Below are 22,520 nucleotides of genomic sequence, written 5' to 3'. Positions count from 1 at the left end.
TGACATCACAGCAACAGACAGAGGTCCTGTAGAATGACTCTGCCAGGAACAGAGACAAAAAGTTGAGCTTATAAATGTGGGAAGACACCGGATAGGAAGGAGAATATAGAACAGATACAGAGGTGAGAAGATAATGGAGCAGATATGGAGGTGATAACATAATGGGGCAGATACAGAGGTGAGAAGATGGAGGGTCTGAGAGGGAGGTGAAAAGATGGTGGGGCGGATACAGAGGTGAGAAGATAATGGGGCAGACACCGAGGTGAGAAGATAATGGAGCAGATATGGAGGTGATAACATAATGGGGCAGATACAGAGGTGAGAAGATGGAGGGTCTGAGAGGGAGGTGAAAAGATGGTGGGGCGGATACAGAGGTGAGAAGATAATGGGGCAGACACCGAGGTGAGAAGATAATGGAGCAGATATGGAGGTGATAACATAATGGGGCAGATACAGAGGTGAGAAGATGGAGGGTCTGAGAGGGAGATGAAAAGATGGTGGGGCGGATACAGAGGTAGGAAGATAATGGGGAAGACACCGAGGTGAGAAGATAATGGAGCAGATATGGAGGTGATAACATAATGGGGCAGATACAGAGGTGAGAAGATGGAGGGTCTGAGAGGGAGATGAAAAGATGGTGGGGCGGATACAGAGGTAGGAAGATAATGGGGAAGACACCGAGGTGAGAAGATAATGGAGCAGATATGGAGGTGATAACATAATGCGGCAGATACAGAGGTGAGAAGATGGAGGGTCTGAGAGGGAGGTGAAAAGATGGTGGGGCGGATACAGAGGTGAGAAGATAATGGGGCAGACACCGAGGTGAGAAGATAATGGAGCAGATATGGAGGTGATAACATAATGGGGCAGATACAGAGGTGAGAAGATGGAGGGTCTGAGAGGGAGGTGAAAAGATGGTGGGGCGGATACAGAGGTGAGAAGATAATGGGGCAGACACCGAGGTGAGAAGATAATGGAGCAGATATGGAGGTGATAACATAATGGGGCAGATACAGAGGTGAGAAGATGGAGGGTCTGAGAGGGAGGTGAAAAGATGGTGGGGCGGATACAGAGGTAGGAAGATAATGGGGAAGACACCGAGGTGAGAAGATAATGGAGCAGATATGGAGGTGATAACATAATGCGGCAGATACAGAGGTGAGAAGATGGAGGGTCTGAGAGGGAGGTGAAAAGATGGTGGGGCGGATACAGAGGTAGGAAGATAATGGGGAAGACACCGAGGTGAGAAGATAATGGAGCAGATATGGAGGTGATAACATAATGGGGCAGATACAGAGGTGAGAAGATGGAGGGTCTGAGAGGGAGGTGAAAAGATGGTGGGGCGGATACAGAGGTGAGAAGATAATGGGGCAGACACCGAGGTGAGAAGATAATGGAGCAGATATGGAGGTGATAACATAATGGGGCAGATACAGAGGTGAGAAGATGGAGGGTCTGAGAGGGAGGTGAAAAGATGGTGGGGCGGATACAGAGGTGAGAAGATAATGGGGCAGACACCGAGGTGAGAAGATAATGGAGCAGATATGGAGGTGATAACATAATGGGGCAGATACAGAGGTGAGAAGATGGAGGGTCTGAGAGGGAGGTGAAAAGATGGTGGGGCGGATACAGAGGTGAGAAGATAATGGGGCAGACACCGAGGTGAGAAGATAATGGAGCAGATATGGAGGTGATAACATAATGGGGCAGATACAGAGGTGAGAAGATGGCGGGTCTGAGAGGGAGGTGAAAAGATGGTGGGGTGGATACAGAGGTAGGAAGATAATGGGGAAGACACTGAGGTGAGAAGATAATGGAGCAGATATGGAGGTGATAACATAATGGGGCAGATACAGAGGTGAGAAGATGGCGGGTCTGAGAGGGAGGTGAAAAGATGGTGGGGCGGATACAGAGGTAGGAAGATAATGGGGAAGACACTGAGGTGAGAAGATAATGGAGCAGATATGGAGGTGATAACATAATGGGGCAGATACAGAGGTGAGAAGATGGAGGGTCTGAGAGGGAGATGAAAAGATGGTGGGGCGGATACAGAGGTGAGAAGATAATGGGGCAGACACCGAGGTGAGAAGATAATGGAGCTGATATGGAGGTGATAACATAATGGGGCAGATACAGAGGTGAGAAGATGGCGGGTCTGAGAGGGAGGTGAAAAGATGGTGGGGTGGATACGGAGGTGAGAAGATAATGGGGCAGATACAGAGGTGAGAAGATGTTTGGGCACATACGGAGGGGAGAAGATGGTGGGTCTGAGACGGAGGCGAAAAGATGGAGGGTCTGAAACGGAGTGACAAGATAATGGGGCAGACATGAAGGTGAGAAGATGTGGGGAAGGACAATGGACTTGGGCAGGGGGAACCTTGCAGGACCCAGAATATGGGGAATTGGTCCCAGAACAACGTGTTTCCCTTTTCCTTGTAGGATATTTTGGAGAATGACAGCATCAACCTGGACTGGATGTTCCGTAACTCGCTCATCAATGACATTGTGAAGGTGAGAGGAGAACAATGCGCCATGATGTCACGATTAACCCCTGCTGTGCTGCAGCCAGTAATGGCCTGCCTGGAAATGCTCAGGAGAAAGAAGGACACGCATTTAATTAATTTCTTTCTTTCACTCTGGCACCATTACCTCCACAGTGCTTTACATAGTGATTGTCCTGGTGTTTAGGAGACCTATATGCCGACTGTAGGGGAACCCAGCCGAGGATCCCGCACATATCCCAAATTGTCACAGACCAATCGTCAGGACAATTATGCATCTGACTGACGAGTGATGGACGAGGCCGCGGCTGCTTCCATTACTAGGCCGGTTGTTGGGGTACTCATACTGAGTGTATGGTGTACACACCTCTGCTACCAGCTCATGGAATATATGCATATACAGTGGGTATGGAAAGTATTCAGCCCCTTTGCTTAGTATTGAGTTGAAGCGCCTTTTGAGCTAGTACAGCCATGAGTCTTCTTGGGAATGATGCCACAAGTCTTTCACCCCTGGATTTGGGGATCCTCTGCCATTCTTCCTTGCAGATCCTCTCCAGTTCCGTCAGGTTGGATGGTGAACGTTGGAGGACAGCCATTTTCAGGTCTCTCCAGAGATGCTCCATTGGGTTTAGGTCAGGGCTCTGGCTGGGCCAGTCAAGAATGGTCACAGAGATAGGAAAACATTTCCCCAGGCGGAAAAAGTCGCACCGCAGCCTCTTACATCCATTGAGCCCAGATATTGTGTCTGCTCTTCATTAGATAACCCACTTTAATGTTTCCAGCAGGAGGTCCTAAGTGTCAGGTGTTCTTAGAGTGGAGCTCTTGTTCATTTCCCAAGTTACAATGTAGTCATGCTTCAGTGTGAGGGTGACACGTCCCTTCTTCAGAGAAGACTTTGTGGATTTAACCATTACATCTATGACACATTTAATGTTCAATGAGTGAGAATACAGTGACTATCCAGGTGGACAGGAAGGATATATCTACACTGAGTGTCCATCTAGCCAGGAGGAGCACACAGCAGGTGAAATATATATCAAACAAATCACCAACGTTCTCAGAAAATCTATTTGTAAAGGTACCATTGACATGAAATTCTCACCAGATGTCAGTAACAACCATCCAATCCACACAGGAAAGAAATAAAAAAGATGTCAATAGATTATTCGTAATAATGAGAAATGACGCAGGGTAAAGTACTGAACACGTGAAGAAAGAGAGGGGGAAAAAAACACCTTGAAGAGTCCTGACACCGGAATTAGGAAGCAATCCTGCCACTTACTAACAAGTAATATAAGTAATATGTTATCAAGGGACTACACAAGAAATATCTCATGATGAAGAAAGCTGGTGAGCTGTCTCATGACCTTGACAACCTTATTGTTGCAAAACATACTGATAGCAGTGGTTACAGAGGAATTTCTAAACTACTCAAGGTTCCAGTGAGCACTATTGGGGCCATAATCCAGAAGTGGAAAGAACATGTCAGTATTCGGACCCAGTATCTGTTGGGCACCAGGCTGCAGCTCTTCCCTCTGAGCTATTCAGCTCACTGTACAGTTTTGTGCTATGTCATATACTTGTACCTGTGTTGTTTCTGTTTGTCTCCTCTCTGAATTCCTAATTGGCTCCACCATGATTGAAAGCCTAATTTAAACCTGGCATTGCACTCCCTTCATTGTGAGATTATTGAGCTACCAGCCTCTAGTCAAGCTTCCTTTCACCTGCTGCTTATCCTCAAAATTCTACTGCAGCTGCATGTACCGAGCCCTGGCTATCTCCTGACTACGCTACATGCTGCTCCTATTGGTTGCAATATCAGTGCTCAAACCCAGGTTGGTCCATAACAGAACATCATTTCTATAACTGGCCACGACCAGGTGCTCCTCACAAGATTTCACCATAATCCAACCATGACCAGGTGCTCCTCACAAGATTTCTCCATAATCCAACCATGACAAGGTGCTCCCCGCAAGATTTTATTATATTATTATTATTATGCATTTATATAGCGCCATTTATTCCATGGCACTTTACATGTGAAAAGGGGAAATATAGACAAGTATAATAAACATGTGTAAGACAAGGGACACACAAGTACATAAGGAGAGGGGACCCTGCCCGCGAGGGCTCACAGTCTACAGGGATGAGTGAGGATACAGTAGGCTTGTTGGAACAGGTGGGTCTTCAGGTTATTCTTGAAGGTTTCCGTTGATGGTGAGAGTCTGATGTGTTGCAGCCGAGAGTTTCAGAGTATAGGGGAAGCACGGGAGAAGTCTTGTATGCGGTTGTGGGAAGACTTTAGTGCCCTCACTAAAGTCTCTAATGATCTACTAACAGCTAAATCTAATGGTCATTACTCCATGCTAATTCTCTTGGATCTCTCTACAGCATTCAACTCTGTGGATCATCAGCTCCTCCTCACTATGCTCCGTTCCATTGGCCTCAAGGACACCGTTCTCTCCTGGTTCTCCTCCTATCTCTCTGACCTCTCCTTTACTGTATCTTTTGCCGGTTCCTCCTCCTCTCACCTTCCCCTTACTGTTGGGGTCCCCCAAGGATCGGTTCTAGGCCCCCTCTTCTCCTTGTACACTGCCCCTATTGGTCAAACAATCAGTAGATTTGGTTTCCAGTACCATCTCTATGCTGATGACACCCAATTATAGGCTTCTTCTCCTGACATCACGCCAGCCTTTCTAGAAAACACTGGCGATTGTCTAAACGCTGTGTCTAACATCATGTCCTCACTATATCTGAAACTGAACCTGTCAAAGACTGAACTCCTGGTGTTTCCTCCCGCTACTAATGTACCTATACCCGACATTGCCATTTCCGTGTGTGGTTCCACTATTACTCCCCAGCAACATGCCCGCTGTCTTGGGGTCATACTTGATTCCGAGCTTTCCTTTGCCCCCCACATTCGATCACTGGCTCGCTCTTGTTATCTGCACCTCAAAAACATTTCTAGAATTCAACCTTTTCTTACTTTTGACTCTGCAAAAACTCTTACTGTTTCTCTTATTCATTCTTGTCTCGACTATTGTAACTCTCTTCTAATCGGTCTCCCTCTTACCAAACTCTCCCCTCTCCAATCTGTCTTGAATGCTGCAGCCAGGATCATATTCCTCACCAATCGTTACACCGATGCCTCTACCTTGTGCCAGTCATTACACTGGCTACCCATCCACTCCAGAATTCAGTATAAACTTATTACCCTCACCCACAAAGCTCTCCATGGCTCAGCACCACCCTACAGCTCCTCCCTTGTTTCAGTATACCATCCTACCCGCACCCTCCGTTCTGCTGATGACCTGAGGTTAGTATCCTCAATAATCAGAACCTCCCACTCCCGTCTCCAAGACTTTACACATGCTGCGCCAATTCTTTGGAATGCACTTCCCAGGTCAATACAATTTGTCCCCAATCCCTACAATTTTAAGCGTGCCCTGAAAACGCATTTATTCAGACTGGCCTATCGCCTCAACACATTAACCTAATCTATCCCTCTGTGGCACAGCCAAAAGTTTTACCATAACCAGGTTCCCCGCATCATGTTCCCACATGCTTTATGCCTCCATTAGCCCTCTGTGTCTGTACTGTTACACACTTAACATTATGGCTGGTCCATACAATCAGGGCAACTGTTACCACCCACCTTTCGTGTCTCCCTCTTTCCTCATAGACTGTAAGCTTGCGAGCAGGGCCCTCACTCCTCTTGGTATCTGTTATGATCTATGTGATTATTGTTATGCTGTAATGTCTATTGTCTGTACAAGTCCCCTCTGAAATGTAAAGTGCTGCGGAATATGTCGGCGCTATAGAAATAAAATTTATTATTATTAATTAGAAGAGATAAGGGGAGAGTAGAGAAGGTGATCTTGAGATGATCGAAGGTTGTGTGCGGGCAAGTACCTGGAGACCATGTCACAGATGTATGGAGGAGACAGGTTGTGGATGGCTTTGTATGTCATGGTTAGGGTTTTGAATTGGAGCCTCTGGGCAATAGGAAGGCAGTGAAGGGCCTGGCATAGGGGGGAGGCTGGGGAGTAGCGGGAAGACAGGTGGATTAGTCAGGCAGCAGAGTGTAGGATGGACTGGAGTGGTGCCAGAGTGCTAGAGGGGAGGCCAGAGAGTAGGAGGTTGCAGTAGTCGAGGCGGGAGACGATAAGAGCGTGCACTAGTGTTTTTGTGGTTTTGTGGTTGAGGAATGAGTGGATCCGGGAGATATTTTTGAGTTTGAGGCGGCAGGAGGAGGCAAGGGCTTGGATATGTGGTTTGAAAGAGAGCGCAGAGTCGAGGATCACCCCGAGGCACCGAGCGTGCGGGACTGGGTAAAGTGAGCAGCCATTGACATTGATGGATAGGTCTGGTGGAGGGGTAGAGTGACATGGGGGAAAGATGATGAATTCTGTTTTGTCCATGTTTAGTTTGAGAAAGCGTGCAGAGAAGAAGGCTGAGATAGCAGACAGACATTGTGGGATTTCAGTCAGTAAGGAGGCGAGGTCGGGTCCAGATAGGTAGATCTGCGTGTCATCAGCATAGAGGTGATACTGCAAACCGTGGGATTCTATGAGCTGTCCCAAGCCGAAGGTATAGATGGAGAATAGTAGGGGTCCTAGGACAGAGCCTTGGGGAACACCGACAGACAGGGGGCGAGGTGAGGAGGTGGTGTGTGAGAGGGAGACACTAAATGTCCGGTCTGTTAGGTATGATGAGATCCAGGATAGGGTCAAGTCTGTGATGCCGAGAGATGAGAGAGTCTGTAGCAGGAGGGAATGGTCTACTGTGTCGAAGACAGAGGACAGGTCCAGGAGAAGGAGGAGAGAGTAGTGTCGCTTGCTCTTGGCGGTTATTAGGTCGTTAGTGACTTTAGTTAGGGCAGTTTCACCATAATCCAACCATGACAGGTGCTCGTCACAAGATTTCACCATAAACCACCTGTGGAGAGCTACAGAAAGACCTGGAAACAGCAGGTACTGGTGGTTCACTGAAAACTATAAGTAATGTACTCAACCTCCATGGCCTGTAATCATAGAATCGTAGAGTTGGAAGGGACCTCCTGGGCCATCTGGTCAAACTCCCTGCTCAAAGCAGGATTTGCTAAATCATCCCAGTCAGATGTCTGTCCAGCCTCTGTTTGAAGACTTCCATTGAAGGAGAACTCACCACCTCTCGTGGCAGCTTGTTCCACTCATTGATCACTCTAACTGTCAAAAAGTTTTTTCTAATATCTAATCTGTCTCCTCCCATTCAGTTTCATCCCATTGCTTCTAGTCTTTCCTTGTGCAAATGAGAATAAAGATGATCCTTCTACAATGTGACAGCCCTTTATATATTTGTAGACAGCTATTAAGTCTCCTCTCAGTCTTCTCTTTTGCAAACTAAACATTCCCAAATCCTGCAACCTTTCCTCATAAGACAAGGTTTGCAGATCGGTCACCATTCTGGTCGCTTTTTTCTGAACTTGCTCCAGTTTGTTGATGTCTTTTTTAAAATGTGGTGCCCAAAACTGGACACAATATTCCAGATGAGGTCTGACCAAAGAGGAGTAGAGGGAAATAATGACTTCACGTGATCTAGACTGTATGCTTCTGCTAATACATCCTAGAATTGCATTTGCCTTTTTTGCTGCTGCATCACACTGTTGACTCATATTCAGTCTGTGATCTATTAGTATACCCATTTCTTTTTCACATGTGCTGTTGCTTAGCCCTATTCCTCCCATTCTGTATATGCTTTTTTCATTTTTATTGCCCAGATGTAGTACTTTGCATTTTTCCCTGTTAAAAACCATTCTGTTAGTTGCTGCCCACTTCTCCAGTTTAGTTATATCTTTTTGAATCCTCTCTCTCTCTTCTCTAGTATTAGCTATCCCTCCTAGCTTTGTGTCATCAGCACATTTAATCAGTTTACCCTCAATTCCTTCATCTAAATCGTTGATAAAGATGTTGAACAATACAGGGCCCAGGACAGAGCCCTGTGGTACCCCACTTGAGACATTCTTCCAACTGGATGTGCAGCCATTTACGACCACTCTTTGGGTCCGATCACTAAGCCAGTTATGAATCCACCTAACAGTTGCCTTGTCCATTCCATACTTAGTCATTTTTTCAATAAGTATTGTATGAGATACTTTGTCAAATGCTTTGCTGAAGTCAAGATATACTATATCTACAGCATTTCCTTGATCCACCCAATCAGTGATTCCATCATAGAAGGAAATTAAGTTAGTCTGACATGACTTATTAGTTACAAACCCATGCTGACTCTGTTTAATCACTTCATTCTTATCCAGGCACTGACATACATGTTGTTTAATAATTTGTTCAAAGATCTTTCCTGGTATAGAAGTCAGACTCACCGGTCTATAGTTGCCTGGGTCCACCTTCTTCCCCTTTTTGAAGATAGGAACAACATTTGCTCTTCTCCAGTCTTCTGGGACTTCTCCTGTTCTCCAAGAATTTTCAAAGATTATGGAGAGGGGTTCAAAAATTTCTTCTGCCATCTCCTTCAGTACTCTGGGGTGTAATTCATCTGGACCTGGAGACTTGAATTCATTTAGGTTAGCTAAGTGTTTCCTCACTATCATTCTGTTTATAGATATCCTGGATTCTTCTATTCCCTTAATAGAACAGTGAAGAACAGTTGATGTTACATTTCCTTTCTGAGAGAAAACAGATGCAAAATAGGAATTTAAAAGTTCGGCCTTCTCAACATCCTGTCGTACCATTTTCATCATTTTCATCCTGTAAAAATCCTATAGCATCTTTGACTTTTCTCTTACTTTTGACATGTCCCCAAAATCCTTTATTATTGTTTTTTACATCTCTTGCAAGCCTCAATTCATTGTCAGCTTTAGATAATCTGATTTGTGCAACCTCCATGGCCTGTAAGCATGCTCATGACAACCTCCATGGCCTGTAAGCACGCTCATGACAACCTCCATGGCCTGTAAGCACGCTCATGACAACCTCCATGGCCTGTAAGCACACTCATGACAACCTCCATGGCCTGTAAGCACACTCATGACAACCTCCATGGCCTGTAAGCACGCTGATGACAACCTCCATGGCCTGTAAGCACGCTCGTGACAACCTCCACCGCCTGTAATCACACTCGTGACAAGCTCCACGGCCTGTAAGTACGCTCATGACAACCTCCATAGCCTGTAAGCATGCTCATGACAACCTCCATGGCCTGTAAGCACGCTCATGACAACCTCCATGGCCTGTAAGCATGCTCATGACAACCTCCATGGCCTGTAAGTACGCTCATGACAACCTCCATAGCCTGTAAGCATGCTCATGACAACCTCCATGGCCTGTAAGCACGCTCATGACAACCTCCATGGCCTGTAAGTACGCTCATGACAACCTCCATAGCCTGTAAGCATGCTCATGACAACCTCCATGGCCTGTAAGCACGCTCATGACAACCTCCATGGCCTGTAAGTACGCTCATGACAACCTCCATAGCCTGTAAGCATGCTCATGACAACCTCCATGGCCTGTAAGCACGCTCATGACAACCTCCATGGCCTGTAAGTACGCTCATGACAACCTCCATAGCCTGTAAGCATGCTCATGACAACCTCCATGACCTGTAAGTACGCTCATGACAACCTCCATGGCCTGTAAGCACGCTCATGACAACCTCCATGACCTGTAAGTACGCTCATGACAACCTCCATGGCCTGTAAGCATGCTCATGACAACCTCCATGACCTGTAAGTACGCTCATGACAACCTCCATGGCCTGTAAGCACGCTCATGTAAGACTCCATTGCTGAACAAAAAGCACGGTCAAGCGCATTTACAGTTTGCTCAATAACATTTAGACAAGCTTGTGAAAATACTTGGAGAATATAATCTGGTCAGATGAGACCAAAATTGAAGTTTTTGGACGCCATAACTCACACCATGTTTGGAGGCCAAAAGCTACTGCATATTACCTCAAAGACATCCTATCAACAGTGTAGTGTGGAGGTGGGAGCATCATTGTGTGGGGCAGCGTTTCCGCATACGGCTGTCACTGGTTTACCGTGACACAGAGGAGCCAGAAGACCGCAGGGTCTGACTTCACCTACCCCTGCACTGATTGGAAGCACGTCTCCTTCACATTACATGGTGCAGTTTTCTGTTTGCAGACTATGGGTTGAACTATATACAAGAAAAGGAGGGCGTCCAGTCATTGGCTACGGCCCCTGTGTGTTCTGACACGGTGTAAGCAGGATGGTCTTATGAGATTACAGTAAAGGTTTTTAATATCATAGCCTAATTTCCCTCTAGCGACATACACCATTTTGCTGGTGACTGGACTGCCTCCTTTTTTGTATATGATTTATTCACCTGGGAGTCGGCTCAGGATGTCCGTCCACCGCACCCTACTAACTCCGGAGTGACCTCATTTGGATGAATGTTTGGTGAGCTGAAATACCTTTTTATTCTGTTTCTTGCAACGGTAGAACTGTTCAGCTTAAAATCTCTGAAGCCTTCCTCCTGGGATCATCTCAGCTGTGCAGTGGTGACCATTCCTCTGTCCTACACTCACCTTTGGCAAGCTTGATTGCCAGTGTTAGTTTTGTACTGCCTGGTGAAGAAATGGATTTGTTGGTTGTTGGTAGATGCATTTGGAGTGTTGATCGGCCATTGTTGCTTGGTGTTTCTGCTGTGTGCGATTCCTCAGCCTCTCCTATTTGGTTTTCTCCCTTATCTGACTGATGTTCCTCTCTGTTGTCTCGGAGTGCATATTAGTGTGACTGGCATTTTTAATTTACTCCTGTACGTCCTTTCTTATTAGTCATTTTGCATTTTGGCACCGTCCAGATTGAAAACTGTTTTCCCCCCAAACATAGATTATGGCGTGGGACAAAATGACGGACAGGTGAGGGATATGGTTGTTTTGTTATTTCTGTTTTATGACAGGAGATGAGGGGTTCAGTGGAATAGGCGTTAGCTGAGTATAACTGGGTTTGTTATTTTTAAATAAAAAAGGAAAAAGGTTTTGTTTTTTTTCTAATAAAGGCCTTTATTCTGTCTGTGTCTTTATTTACAATACTACTATAGGATTAGTAACGGATAGGTGTCTTACAGACGTCTCGCCATTACTAAGGCGTGGGCTTGATGTCACCTGACAATACAAAGGTGACATCAAACTCATGAATGCGAACCCCACTTGTTACCGTCCCAGGGCAAATGGGAAAAGCCGGGCAAAGTGCCAGAACTGGCGTATCTAATAGATGTGCCTTTTCTGGGCGGCTGCGGGCTGCTGGATTTGTTAGGGCACACGGGATGGGTGTGCTCTGATCTTATTTCTCTGCTGCCATATTCTATGTGAGAGAGTCCAGATGCAAGCAGTGGTGTCTCAGATGATTTCTAATTTTATTGGTCAAGGAGCATAGTTTATATAGAGAAAATTAGATGTTTTCCACGTATTCCTTCATTTGTTTTTCATCCATAATTATTGATTTCACATGTTCCTAGTTATTACCTTTATTACTATAGGATCATTACTCCAATGGTTAATGCTGTAATGGCTATACTGTTAGCTCAAGCTGGCATCTGTCCTGCACGCATCATATTGACATTTGGTTTATGAGGGGTGTAATATCCCCAGGTACAGATACACTTATTCGTGAAAAGCTGGGTGGATTATACAACCATCTCAGAGTCCATCTGGAGGTCGGCAGAACCTGATGACAGAGTCTTGTGACATAGAATGATTCAGAGCACATTAACACTACATGATTCAGCAAAGCACAAATAGAATCTTGATTTTAATATATCTTCATACTCCATATATCTTTAACATATTTAGGCTGGGGGGGTGCAATATGCATTGCCCCTTATCAGCATGAGAATACCAGTCCCCATCTGTCTGCTTTAGCAAGGCTGGTTGTCAAGAATGGGGGGACCCCATGCTGTTTTTTAGAATGATTTATTTACGGTAAATAATTTAAAAAATACGGTGTGAGGACCCCTCTGTTTTTGATAACCAACCTTACTGAAGTTGACAGCTGACAATTGCAGCTCCCATCTGTGAGTTTTACCTGGCTGGTTATCAAAAATACAGGGGAACCCACAACGTTTTTTTTATTATTTATTTACAGCGCAGGAGCGGATAATGAATGCTCCCATCAGCTGCTCCTGGTCTCACTGTTATTAGCGGCAGCAGGTGTCGGTTGATGGGAGCTGTAGTCCCATCAGCTGGCACCAGTGAGTGGAGGTAAACTTCATACCGCCAATCACCACTGAGTGCTCACGCTGTCTTTTGACAGTGTGGGAACAGCGGCTCGCTGACCAGCGGGGATGATTTCCCTGCCGATCAGAAGCCGTGTTTGCTGTGCTGTTATGCACATGACAGCGTGGCAAACACTGGATGTGCGGGCTCCCCCTTTCAAGTGAATGGGATCCGGGTCCGGGTACTGTTCTGGTACCTGAACCCAAACTTTTTCTAACTGTTCGGCTGGACCCAAACATCCAGAGGTCCGCCCATCTCTACTTGTTACCTGTATAAAAGACATCTGTCCACACACTCAATCACACTCCAACCTCTCTACTATGGCCAAGACCAAAGAGGCACTGTTGGCACAATTATTACCAAATGGAAGAAACACAAGATGACTGGCAATCTTCCTTGGTCTGGGGCTCCATACAAGGTTTCGCCTCATGGGGTACGGATGATTCTGAGAAAGGTCAGGAATCAGCCCAGAACTACATGGAGGGACCTGGTCAATGACCTGAGAGAGCTGGGACCACAGTGTCAAACATTACCATTAGTAACACACTACAACATCATGTATTATAAACCTGCAGGGCACGCAAGGTCCCCATGCTCATACCATGTCTAGGCCCATTTGAAGTTAACCAATGACCTTCTGGATGATCCAGAGGAGCAATGGGAGAAGGTCATGTGGTCATATATCCTTCCTGAGCACCTGGACAATCAATATACATATATTCATCCTGACACTCATATTACTTATCTCTCTCCTGACCACATGGACAGACATTGTAGAATCATAGAATTGTAGAGTTGGAAGGGACCTCCTGGGCCATCTGGTCCAACCCCTTGCTCAAAGCAGGATTCGCTAAATCATCCCAGACAGATGTCTGTCCAGCCTCTGAAGACTTCCATTGAAGGAGAACTCACCACTTCTCATGGCTGCCTGAGGTTGTCACTCTGTAACATGTAATCATAATCCAATCCTATTTTCCATACTTGCGCGTTGTGAATTTTCCTGGTTTGTCTTGTAGGGGATGTGCTTCCTTCACCGCAGCATCATCGGATGTCATGGAAACCTGAAATCCTCTAACTGTGTGGTGGACAGCCGCTTTGTGCTGAAGATCACGGACTATGGGCTGGCCAGCTTCCGCTCCACCTGCGATGCCAATGATGTCTATGCCTTGTATGCCAGTGGGTGTGAATGTCCCCTTCTGTTTATAAGAATCTCACATCCCTGGGGCCTCGGTAACAATGCAGCAGAGAGGAAAGTGTGGGGGGAATCTGTAACAATGTAGCAGAGAGGAAAGTGTGGGGGGAATCTGTAACAATGTAGCAGAGAGGACAGTGTGGGGGGAATCTGTAACAATGTAGCAGAGAGGAAAGTGGGGGGAATCTGTAACAATGCAGCAGAGAGGAAAGTGTGGGGGGAATCTGTAACAATGTAGCAGAGAGGAAAGTGGGGGGAATCTGTAACAATGTAGCAGAGAGGAAAGTGTGGGGGGAATCTGTAACAATGTAGCAGAGAGGACAGTGGGGGGAATCTGTAACAATGCAGCAGAGAGGAAAGTGTGGGGGGAATCTGTAACAATGTAGCAGAGAGGACAGTGTGGGGGGAATCTGTAACAATGTAGCAGAGAGGAAAGTGGGGGGAATCTGTAACAATGCAGCAGAGAGGAAAGTGTGGGGGGAATCTGTAACAATGTAGCAGAGAGGAAAGTGGGGGGAATCTGTAACAATGTAGCAGAGAGGAAAGTGGGGGGAATCTAACAATGTAGCAGAGAGGACAATGTGGGGGGAATCTGTAACAATGTAGCAGAGAGGACAGTGGGGGGAATCTGTAACAATGCAGCAGAGAGGAAAGTGTGGGGGGAATCTGTAACAATGTAGCAGAGAGGACAGTGTGGGGGGAATCTGTAACAATGTAGCAGAGAGGACAGTGGGGGGAATCTGTAACAATGTAGCAGAGAGGAAAGTGGGGGGAATCTGTAACAATGTAGCAGAGAGGAAAGTGGGGGGAATCTGTAACAATGTAGCAGAGAGGACAATGTGGGGGGAATCTGTAACAATGTAGCAGAGAGGACAGTGTGGGGGGAATCTGTAACAATGTAGCAGAGAGGACAATGTGGGGAATCTGTAACAATGTAGCAGAGAGGAAAGTGGGGGGAATCTGTAACAATGTAGCAGAGAGCAAAGTGGGGGGAATCTGTAACAATGTAGCAGAGAGGAAAGTGGGGGGAATCTGTAACAATGTAGCAGAGAGGAAAGTGGGGGGAATCTGTAACAATGTAGCAGAGAGGACAGTGTGGGGGGAATCTGTAACAATGTAGCAGAGAGGACAATGTGGGGAATCTGTAACAATGTAGCAGAGAGGACAATGTGGGGGGAATCTGTAACAATGTAGCAGAGAGGACAATGTGGGGAATCTAACAATGTAGCAGTGAGGAAAGTGGGGGGAATCTGTAACAATGTAGCAGAGAGGACAGCGTGGGGGGAATCTGTAACAATGTAGCAGAGAGGACAGTGTGGGGAATCTGTAACAATGTAGCAGAGAGGACAGTGTGGGGGAATCTGTAACAATGTAGCAGAGAGGACAATGTGGGGAATCTAACAATGTAGCAGTGAGGAAAGTGGGGGGAATCTGTAACAATGTAGCAGAGAGGAAAGTGGGGGGAATCTGTAACAATGTAGCAGAGAGGACAATGTGGGGAATCTGTAACAATGTAGCAGAGAGGACAATGTGGGGGGAATCTGTAACAATGTAGCAGAGAGGACAATGTGGGGGGAATCTGTAACAATGTAGCAGAGAGGAAAGTGGGGGGAATCTGTAACAATGTAGCAGAGAGGAAAGTGGGGGGAATCTGTAACAATGTAGCAGAGAGGACAGTGTGGGGGGAATCTGTAACAATGTAGCAGAGAGGACAATGTGGGGAATCTGTAACAATGTAGCAGAGAGGACAATGTGGGGGGAATCTGTAACAATGTAGCAGAGAGGACAATGTGGGGAATCTAACAATGTAGCAGAGAGGAAAGTGGGGGGAATCTGTAACAATGTAGCAGAGAGGACAGTGTGGGGGGAATCTGTAACAATGTAGCAGAGAGGACAGTGTGGGGAATCTGTAACAATGTAGCAGAGAGGACAATGTGGGGGGAATCTGTAACAATGTAGCAGAGAGGATAATGTGGGGAATCTAACAATGTAGCAGTGAGGAAAGTGGGGGGAATCTGTAACAATGTAGCAGAGAGGAAAGTGGGGGGAATCTGTAACAATGTAGCAGAGAGGACAATGTGGGGAATCTGTAACAATGTAGCAGAGAGGACAATGTGGGGGGAATCTGTAACAATGTAGCAGAGAGGACAATGTGGGGGGAATCTGTAACAATGTAGCAGAGAGGACAATGTGGGGGGAATCTGTAACAATGTAGCAGAGAGGACAATGTGGGGGGAATCTGTAACAATGTAGCAGAGAGGACAATGTGGGGAATCTGTAACAATGTAGCAGAGAGGAAAGTGGGGGGAATCTGTAACAATGTAGCAGAGAGGACAATGTGGGGGGAATCTGTAACAATGTAGCAGAGAGGACAATGTGGGGAATCTGTAACAATGTAGCAGAGAGGACAATGTGGGGGGAATCTGTAACAATGTAGCAGAGAGGACAATGTGGGGAATCTGTAACAATGTAGCAGAGAGGACAATGTGGGGGGAATCTGTAACAATGTAGCAGAGAGGACAGTGTGGGGGGAATCTGTAACAATGTAGCAGAGAGGACAGTGTGGGGAATCTGTAACAATGTAGCAGAGAGGACAGTGTGGGGAATCTAACAATGTAGCAGAGAGGACAGTGTGGTGAATCTGTAACAATGTAGCAGAGAGGACAATGTGGGGAATCTGTAACAATGTAGCAGAGAGGAAAGTGGGGGGAATCTGTAACAATGTAGCAGAGAGGACAATGTGGGGAATCTGTAACAATGTAGCAGAGAGGACAATGTGGGGGGAATCTGTAACAATGTAGCAGAGAGGACAATGTGGGGAATATGTAACAATGTAGCAGAGAGGACAATGTGGGGAATCTGTAACAATGTAGCAGAGAGGACAATGTGGGGAATCTGTAACAATGTAGCAGAGAGGACAATGTGGGGGGAATCTGTAACAATGTAGCAGAGAGAACAATGTGGGGAATCTGTAACAATGTAGCAGAGAGGAGAATGTGGGGGGAATCTGTAACAATGTAGCAGAGAGGACAGTGTGGGGAATCTAACAATGTAGCAGAGAGGACAGTGTGGGGAATCTGTAACAATGTAGCAGAGAGGACAATGTGGGGAATCTGTAACAATGTAGCAGAGAGGAAAGTGGGGGGAATCTGTAACAATGTAGCAGAGAGGAAAGTGGGGGGAATCTGTAACAATGTAGCAGAGAGGAAAGTGGGGGGAATCTGTAACAATGTAGCAGAGAGGACAGTGTGGGGGGAATCTGTAACAATGTAGCAGAGAGGACAATGTGGGGAATCTGTAACAATGTAGCAGAGAGGACAATGTGGGGGGAATCTGTAACAATGTAGCAGAGAGGACAATGTGGGGAATCTAACAATGTAGCAGAGAGGAAAGTGGGGGGAATCTGTAACAATGTAGCAGAGAGGACAGTGTGGGGGGAATCTGTAACAATGTAGCAGAGAGGACAGTGTGGGGAATCTGTAACAATGTAGCAGAGAGGACAATGTGGGGGGAATCTGTAACAATGTAGCAGAGAGGATAATGTGGGGAATCTAACAATGTAGCAGTGAGGAAAGTGGGGGGAATCTGTAACAATGTAGCAGAGAGGAAAGTGGGGGGAATCTGTAACAATGTAGCAGAGAGGACAATGTGGGGAATCTGTAACAATGTAGCAGAGAGGACAATGTGGGGGGAATCTGTAACAATGTAGCAGTGAGGACAGTGTGGGGGGAATCTGTAACAATGTAGCAGAGAGGACAATGTGGGGGGAATCTAACAATGTAGCAGAGAGGACAATGTGGGGGGAATCTGTAACAATGTAGCAGAGAGGACAATGTGGGGGGAATCTGTAACAATGTAGCAGAGAGGACAATGTGGGGAATCTGTAACAATGTAGCAGAGAGGAAAGTGGGGGGAATCTGTAACAATGTAGCAGAGAGGACAATGTGGGGGGAATCTGTAACAATGTAGCAGAGAGGACAATGTGGGGAATCTGTAACAATGTAGCAGAGAGGACAATGTGGGGGGAATCTGTAACAATGTAGCAGAGAGGACAATGTGGGGAATCTGTAACAATGTAGCAGAGAGGACAATGTGGGGGGAATCTGTAACAATGTAGCAGAGAGGACAGTGTGGGGGGAATCTGTAACAATGTAGCAGAGAGGACAGTGTGGGGAATCTGTAACAATGTAGCAGAGAGGACAGTGTGGGGAATCTAACAATGTAGCAGAGAGGACAGTGTGGTGAATCTGTAACAATGTAGCAGAGAGGACAATGTGGGGAATCTGTAACAATGTAGCAGAGAGGAAAGTGGGGGGAATCTGTAACAATGTAGCAGAGAGGACAATGTGGGGAATCTGTAACAATGTAGCAGAGAGGACAATGTGGGGGGAATCTGTAACAATGTAGCAGAGAGGACAATGTGGGGAATATGTAACAATGTAGCAGAGAGGACAATGTGGGGAATCTGTAACAATGTAGCAGAGAGGACAATGTGGGGAATCTGTAACAATGTAGCAGAGAGGACAATGTGGGGGGAATCTGTAACAATGTAGCAGAGAGGACAATGTGGGGAATCTGTAACAATGTAGCAGAGAGGAGAATGTGGGGGGAATCTGTAACAATGTAGCAGAGAGGACAGTGTGGGGAATCTAACAATGTAGCAGAGAGGACAGTGTGGGGAATCTGTAACAATGTAGCAGAGAGGACAATGTGGGGAATCTGTAACAATGTAGCAGAGAGGAAAGTGGGGGGAATCTGTAACAATGTAGCAGAGAGGACAATGTGGGGAATCTGTAACAATGTAGCAGAGAGGACAATGTGGGGGGAATCTGTAACAATGTAGCAGAGAGGACAGTGTGGGGGGAATCTGTAACAATGTAGCAGAGAGGACAATGTGGGGAATCTGTAACAATGTAGCAGAGAGGAAAGTGGGGGGATTCTGTAACAATGTAGCAGAGAGGACAGTGGGGGGAATCTGTAACAATGTAGCAGAGAGGAAAGTGGGGGGAATCTGTAACAATGTAGCAGAGAGGAAAGTGGGGGGAATCTGTAACAATGTAGCAGAGAGGAAAGTGGGGGGAATCTGTAACAATGTAGCAGAGAGGACAATGTGGGGGGAATCTGTAACAATGTAGCAGAGAGGACAGTGTGGGGAATCTGTAACAATGTAGCAGAGAGGACAATGTGGGGAATCTAACAATGTAGCAGAGAGGACAGTGTGGGGAATCTAACAATGTAGCAGAGAGGACAGTGTGGGGAATCTGTAACAATGTAGCAGAGAGGACAATGTGGGGAATCTGTAACAATGTAGCAGAGAGGAAAGTGGGGGGAATCTGTAACAATGTAGCAGAGAGGACAATGTGGGGAATCTGTAACAATGTAGCAGAGAGGACAATGTGGGGGGAATCTGTAACAATGTAGCAGAGAGGAAAGTGGGGGGAATCTGTAACAATGTAGCAGAGAGGACAATGTGGAGGGAATCTGTAACAATGTAGCAGAGAGGACAGTGTGGGGGGAATCTGTAACAATGTAGCAGAGAGGACAATGTGGGGAATCTGTAACAATGTAGCAGAGAGGAAAGTGGGGGGAATCTGTAACAATGTAGCAGAGAGGACAGTGGGGGGAATCTGTAACAATGTAGCAGAGAGGAAAGTGGGGGGAATCTGTAACAATGTAGCAGAGAGGAAAGTGGGGGGAATCTGTAACAATGTAGCAGAGAGGACAATGTGGGGGGAATCTGTAACAATGTAGCAGAGAGGACAGTGTGGGGAATCTGTAACAATGTAGCAGAGAGGACAATGTGGGGGGAATCTGTAACAATGTAGCAGAGAGGACAATGTGGGGAATCTAACAATGTAGCAGTGAGGACAGTGTGGGGAATCTGTAACAATGTAGCAGAGAGGAAAGTGGGGGGAATCTGTAACAATGTAGCAGAGAGGACAGTGTGGGGAATCTGTAACAATGTAGCAGAGAGGACAATGTGGGGGGAATCTGTAACAATGTAGCAGTGAGGACAGTGTGGGGGGAATCTGTAACAATGTAGCAGAGAGGACAATGTGGGGGAATCTGTAACAATGTAGCAGAGAGGACAATGTGGTGGGAATCTGTAACAATGTAGCAGAGAGGACAATGTGGGGAATCTGTAACAATGTAGCAGAGAGGAAAGTGGGGGGAATCTGTAACAATGTAGCAGAGAGGACAATGTGGGGAATCTGTAACAATGTACCAGAGAGGACAATGTGGGGGGAATCTGTAACAATTTAGCAGAGAGGACAATGTGGGGAATCTGTAACAATGTAGCAGAGAGGACAATGTGTGGGGAATCTGTAACAATGTAGCAGAGAGGACAATGTGGGGAATCTGTAACAATGTAGCAGAGAGGACAATGTGGGGGGAATCTGTAACAATGTAGCAGAGAGGACAGTGTGGGGGGAATCTGTAACAATGTAGCAGAGAGGACAATGTGGGGAATCTGTAACAATGTAGCAGAGAGGACAATGTGGGGAATCTAACAATGTAGCAGAGAGGACAGTGTGGGGAATCTGTAACAATGTAGCAGAGAGGACAATGTGGGGAATCTGTAACAATGTAGCAGAGAGGAAAGTGGGGGGAATCTGTAACAATGTAGCAGAGAGGACAATGTGGGGAATCTGTAACAATGTAGCAGAGAGGACAATGTGGGGGGAATCTGTAACAATGTAGCAGAGAGGACAATGTGGGGAATCTGTAACAATGTAGCAGAGAGGACAATGTGGGGGGAATCTGTAACAATGTAGCAGAGAGGACAATGTGGGGGGAATCTGTAACAATGTGGGGGGAATCTGTAACAATGTAGCAGAGAGGAAAGTGGGGGGAATCTGTAACAATGTAGCAGAGAGGACAATGTGGGGAATCTGTAACAATGTAGCAGAGAGGACAATGTGGGGAATCTGTAACAATGTAGCAGAGAGGACAATGTGGGGGGAATCTGTAACAATGTAGCAGAGAGGACAATGTGGGGGGAATCTGTAACAATGTAGCAGAGAGGACAATGTGGGGAATCTGTAACAATGTAGCAGAGAGGACAATGTGGGGGGAATCTGTAACAATGTAGCAGAGAGGACAGTGGGGGGAATCTGTAACAATGTAGCAGAGAGGACAATGTGGGGGGAATCTGTAACAATGTAGTAGAGAGGAAAGTGGGGGGAATCTGTAACAATGTAGCAGAGAGGACAATGTGGGGAATCTGTAACAATGTAGCAGAGAGGACAATGTGGGGGGAACATGTAACAATGTAGCAGAGAGGACAATGTGGGGAATCTGTAACAATGTAGCAGAGAGGACAATGTGGGGGGAATCTGTAACAATGTAGCAGAGAGGACAATGTGGGGGGAATCTGTAACAATGTGGGGGGAATCTGTAACAATGTAGCAGAGAGGAAAGTGGGGGGAATCTGTAACAATGTAGCAGAGAGGACAATGTGGGGAATCTGTAACAATGTAGCAGAGAGGACAATGTGGGGAATCTGTAACAATGTAGCAGAGAGGACAATGTGGGGGGAATCTGTAACAATGTAGCAGAGAGGACAATGTGGGGAATCTGTAACAATGTAGCAGAGAGAACAATGTGGGGGGAATCTGTAACAATGTAGCAGAGAGGACAATGTGGGGAATCTGTAGCAATGTAGCAGAGAGGACAATGTGGGGGGAATCTGTAACAATGTAGCAGAGAGGACAGTGTGGGGAATCTGTAACAATGTAGCAGAGAGGACAATGTGGGGGGAATCTGTAACAATGTAGCAGAGAGGAAAGTGGGGGGAATCTGTAACAATGTAGCAGAGAGGACAATGTGGGGAATCTGTAACAATGTAGCAGAGAGGACAATGTGGGGGGAATCTGTAACAATGTAGCAGAGAGGACAATGTGGGGAATCTCTAACAATGTAGCAGAGAGGAAAGTGGGGGGAATCTAACAATGTAGCAGAGAGGACAGTGTGGGGAATCTGTAACAATGTAGCAGAGAGGACAATGTGGGGAATCTGTAACAATGTAGCAGAGAGGACTGTGGGGAATCTGTAACAATGTAGCAGAGAGGACAGTGTGGGGAATCTGTAACAATGTAGCAGAGAGGACAGTGTGGGGAATCTGTAACAATGTAGCAGAGAGGAAAGTGAGGGGAATCTGTAACAATGTAGCAGAGAGGACAGTGTGGGGAATCTGTAACAATGTAGCAGAGAGGAAAGTGAGGGGAATCTGTAACAATGTAGCAGAGAGGACAATGTGGGGAATCTGTAACAATGTAGCAGAGAGGACAATGTGGGGGGAATCTGTGACAATGTAGCAGAGAGGACAATGTGGAGGGAATCTTTAACAATGTATCAGAGAGGACAGTGTGGGGAATCTGTAACAATGTAGCAGAGAGGACAATGTGGGGGGAATCTGTAAAAATGTAGCAGAGAGGACAATGTGGGGAATCTGTAAAAATGTAGCAGAGAGGACAATGTGGGGGGAATCTGTAACAATGTAGCAGAGAGGACAATGTGGGGGGAATCTGTAACAATGTAGCAGAGAGGACAATGTGGGGGGAATCTGTAACAATGTAGCAGAGAGG

General features: G+C 46.2%; 1 protein-coding gene across 3 annotated transcripts in view; it reads left to right on the top strand.

Moving 5' to 3' along the window:
* The window catches only part of NPR2 (natriuretic peptide receptor 2), a 390,456-nt gene that overhangs the window by 307,724 nt on the left and 60,212 nt on the right, over nt 1–22,520 (top strand). For all 3 annotated transcript variants that reach the window (XM_073563313.1, XM_073563312.1, XM_073563311.1), the window contains 2 exons: nt 2,440–2,511; nt 13,757–13,916. In XM_073563313.1, the coding sequence (XP_073419414.1) occupies nt 2,440–2,511; nt 13,757–13,916 (232 nt within the window). The remainder of the gene's footprint in view (nt 1–2,439; nt 2,512–13,756; nt 13,917–22,520) is intronic.

Source organism: Dendrobates tinctorius, unplaced genomic scaffold (assembly GCF_039654945.1).
Source record: "Dendrobates tinctorius isolate UK_male_01 unplaced genomic scaffold, ASM3965494v1 ptg000386l, whole genome shotgun sequence".
Lineage (NCBI taxonomy): Eukaryota > Metazoa > Chordata > Amphibia > Anura > Dendrobatidae > Dendrobates > Dendrobates tinctorius.
This window is presented reverse-complemented; position numbering and strand designations above follow the sequence as displayed.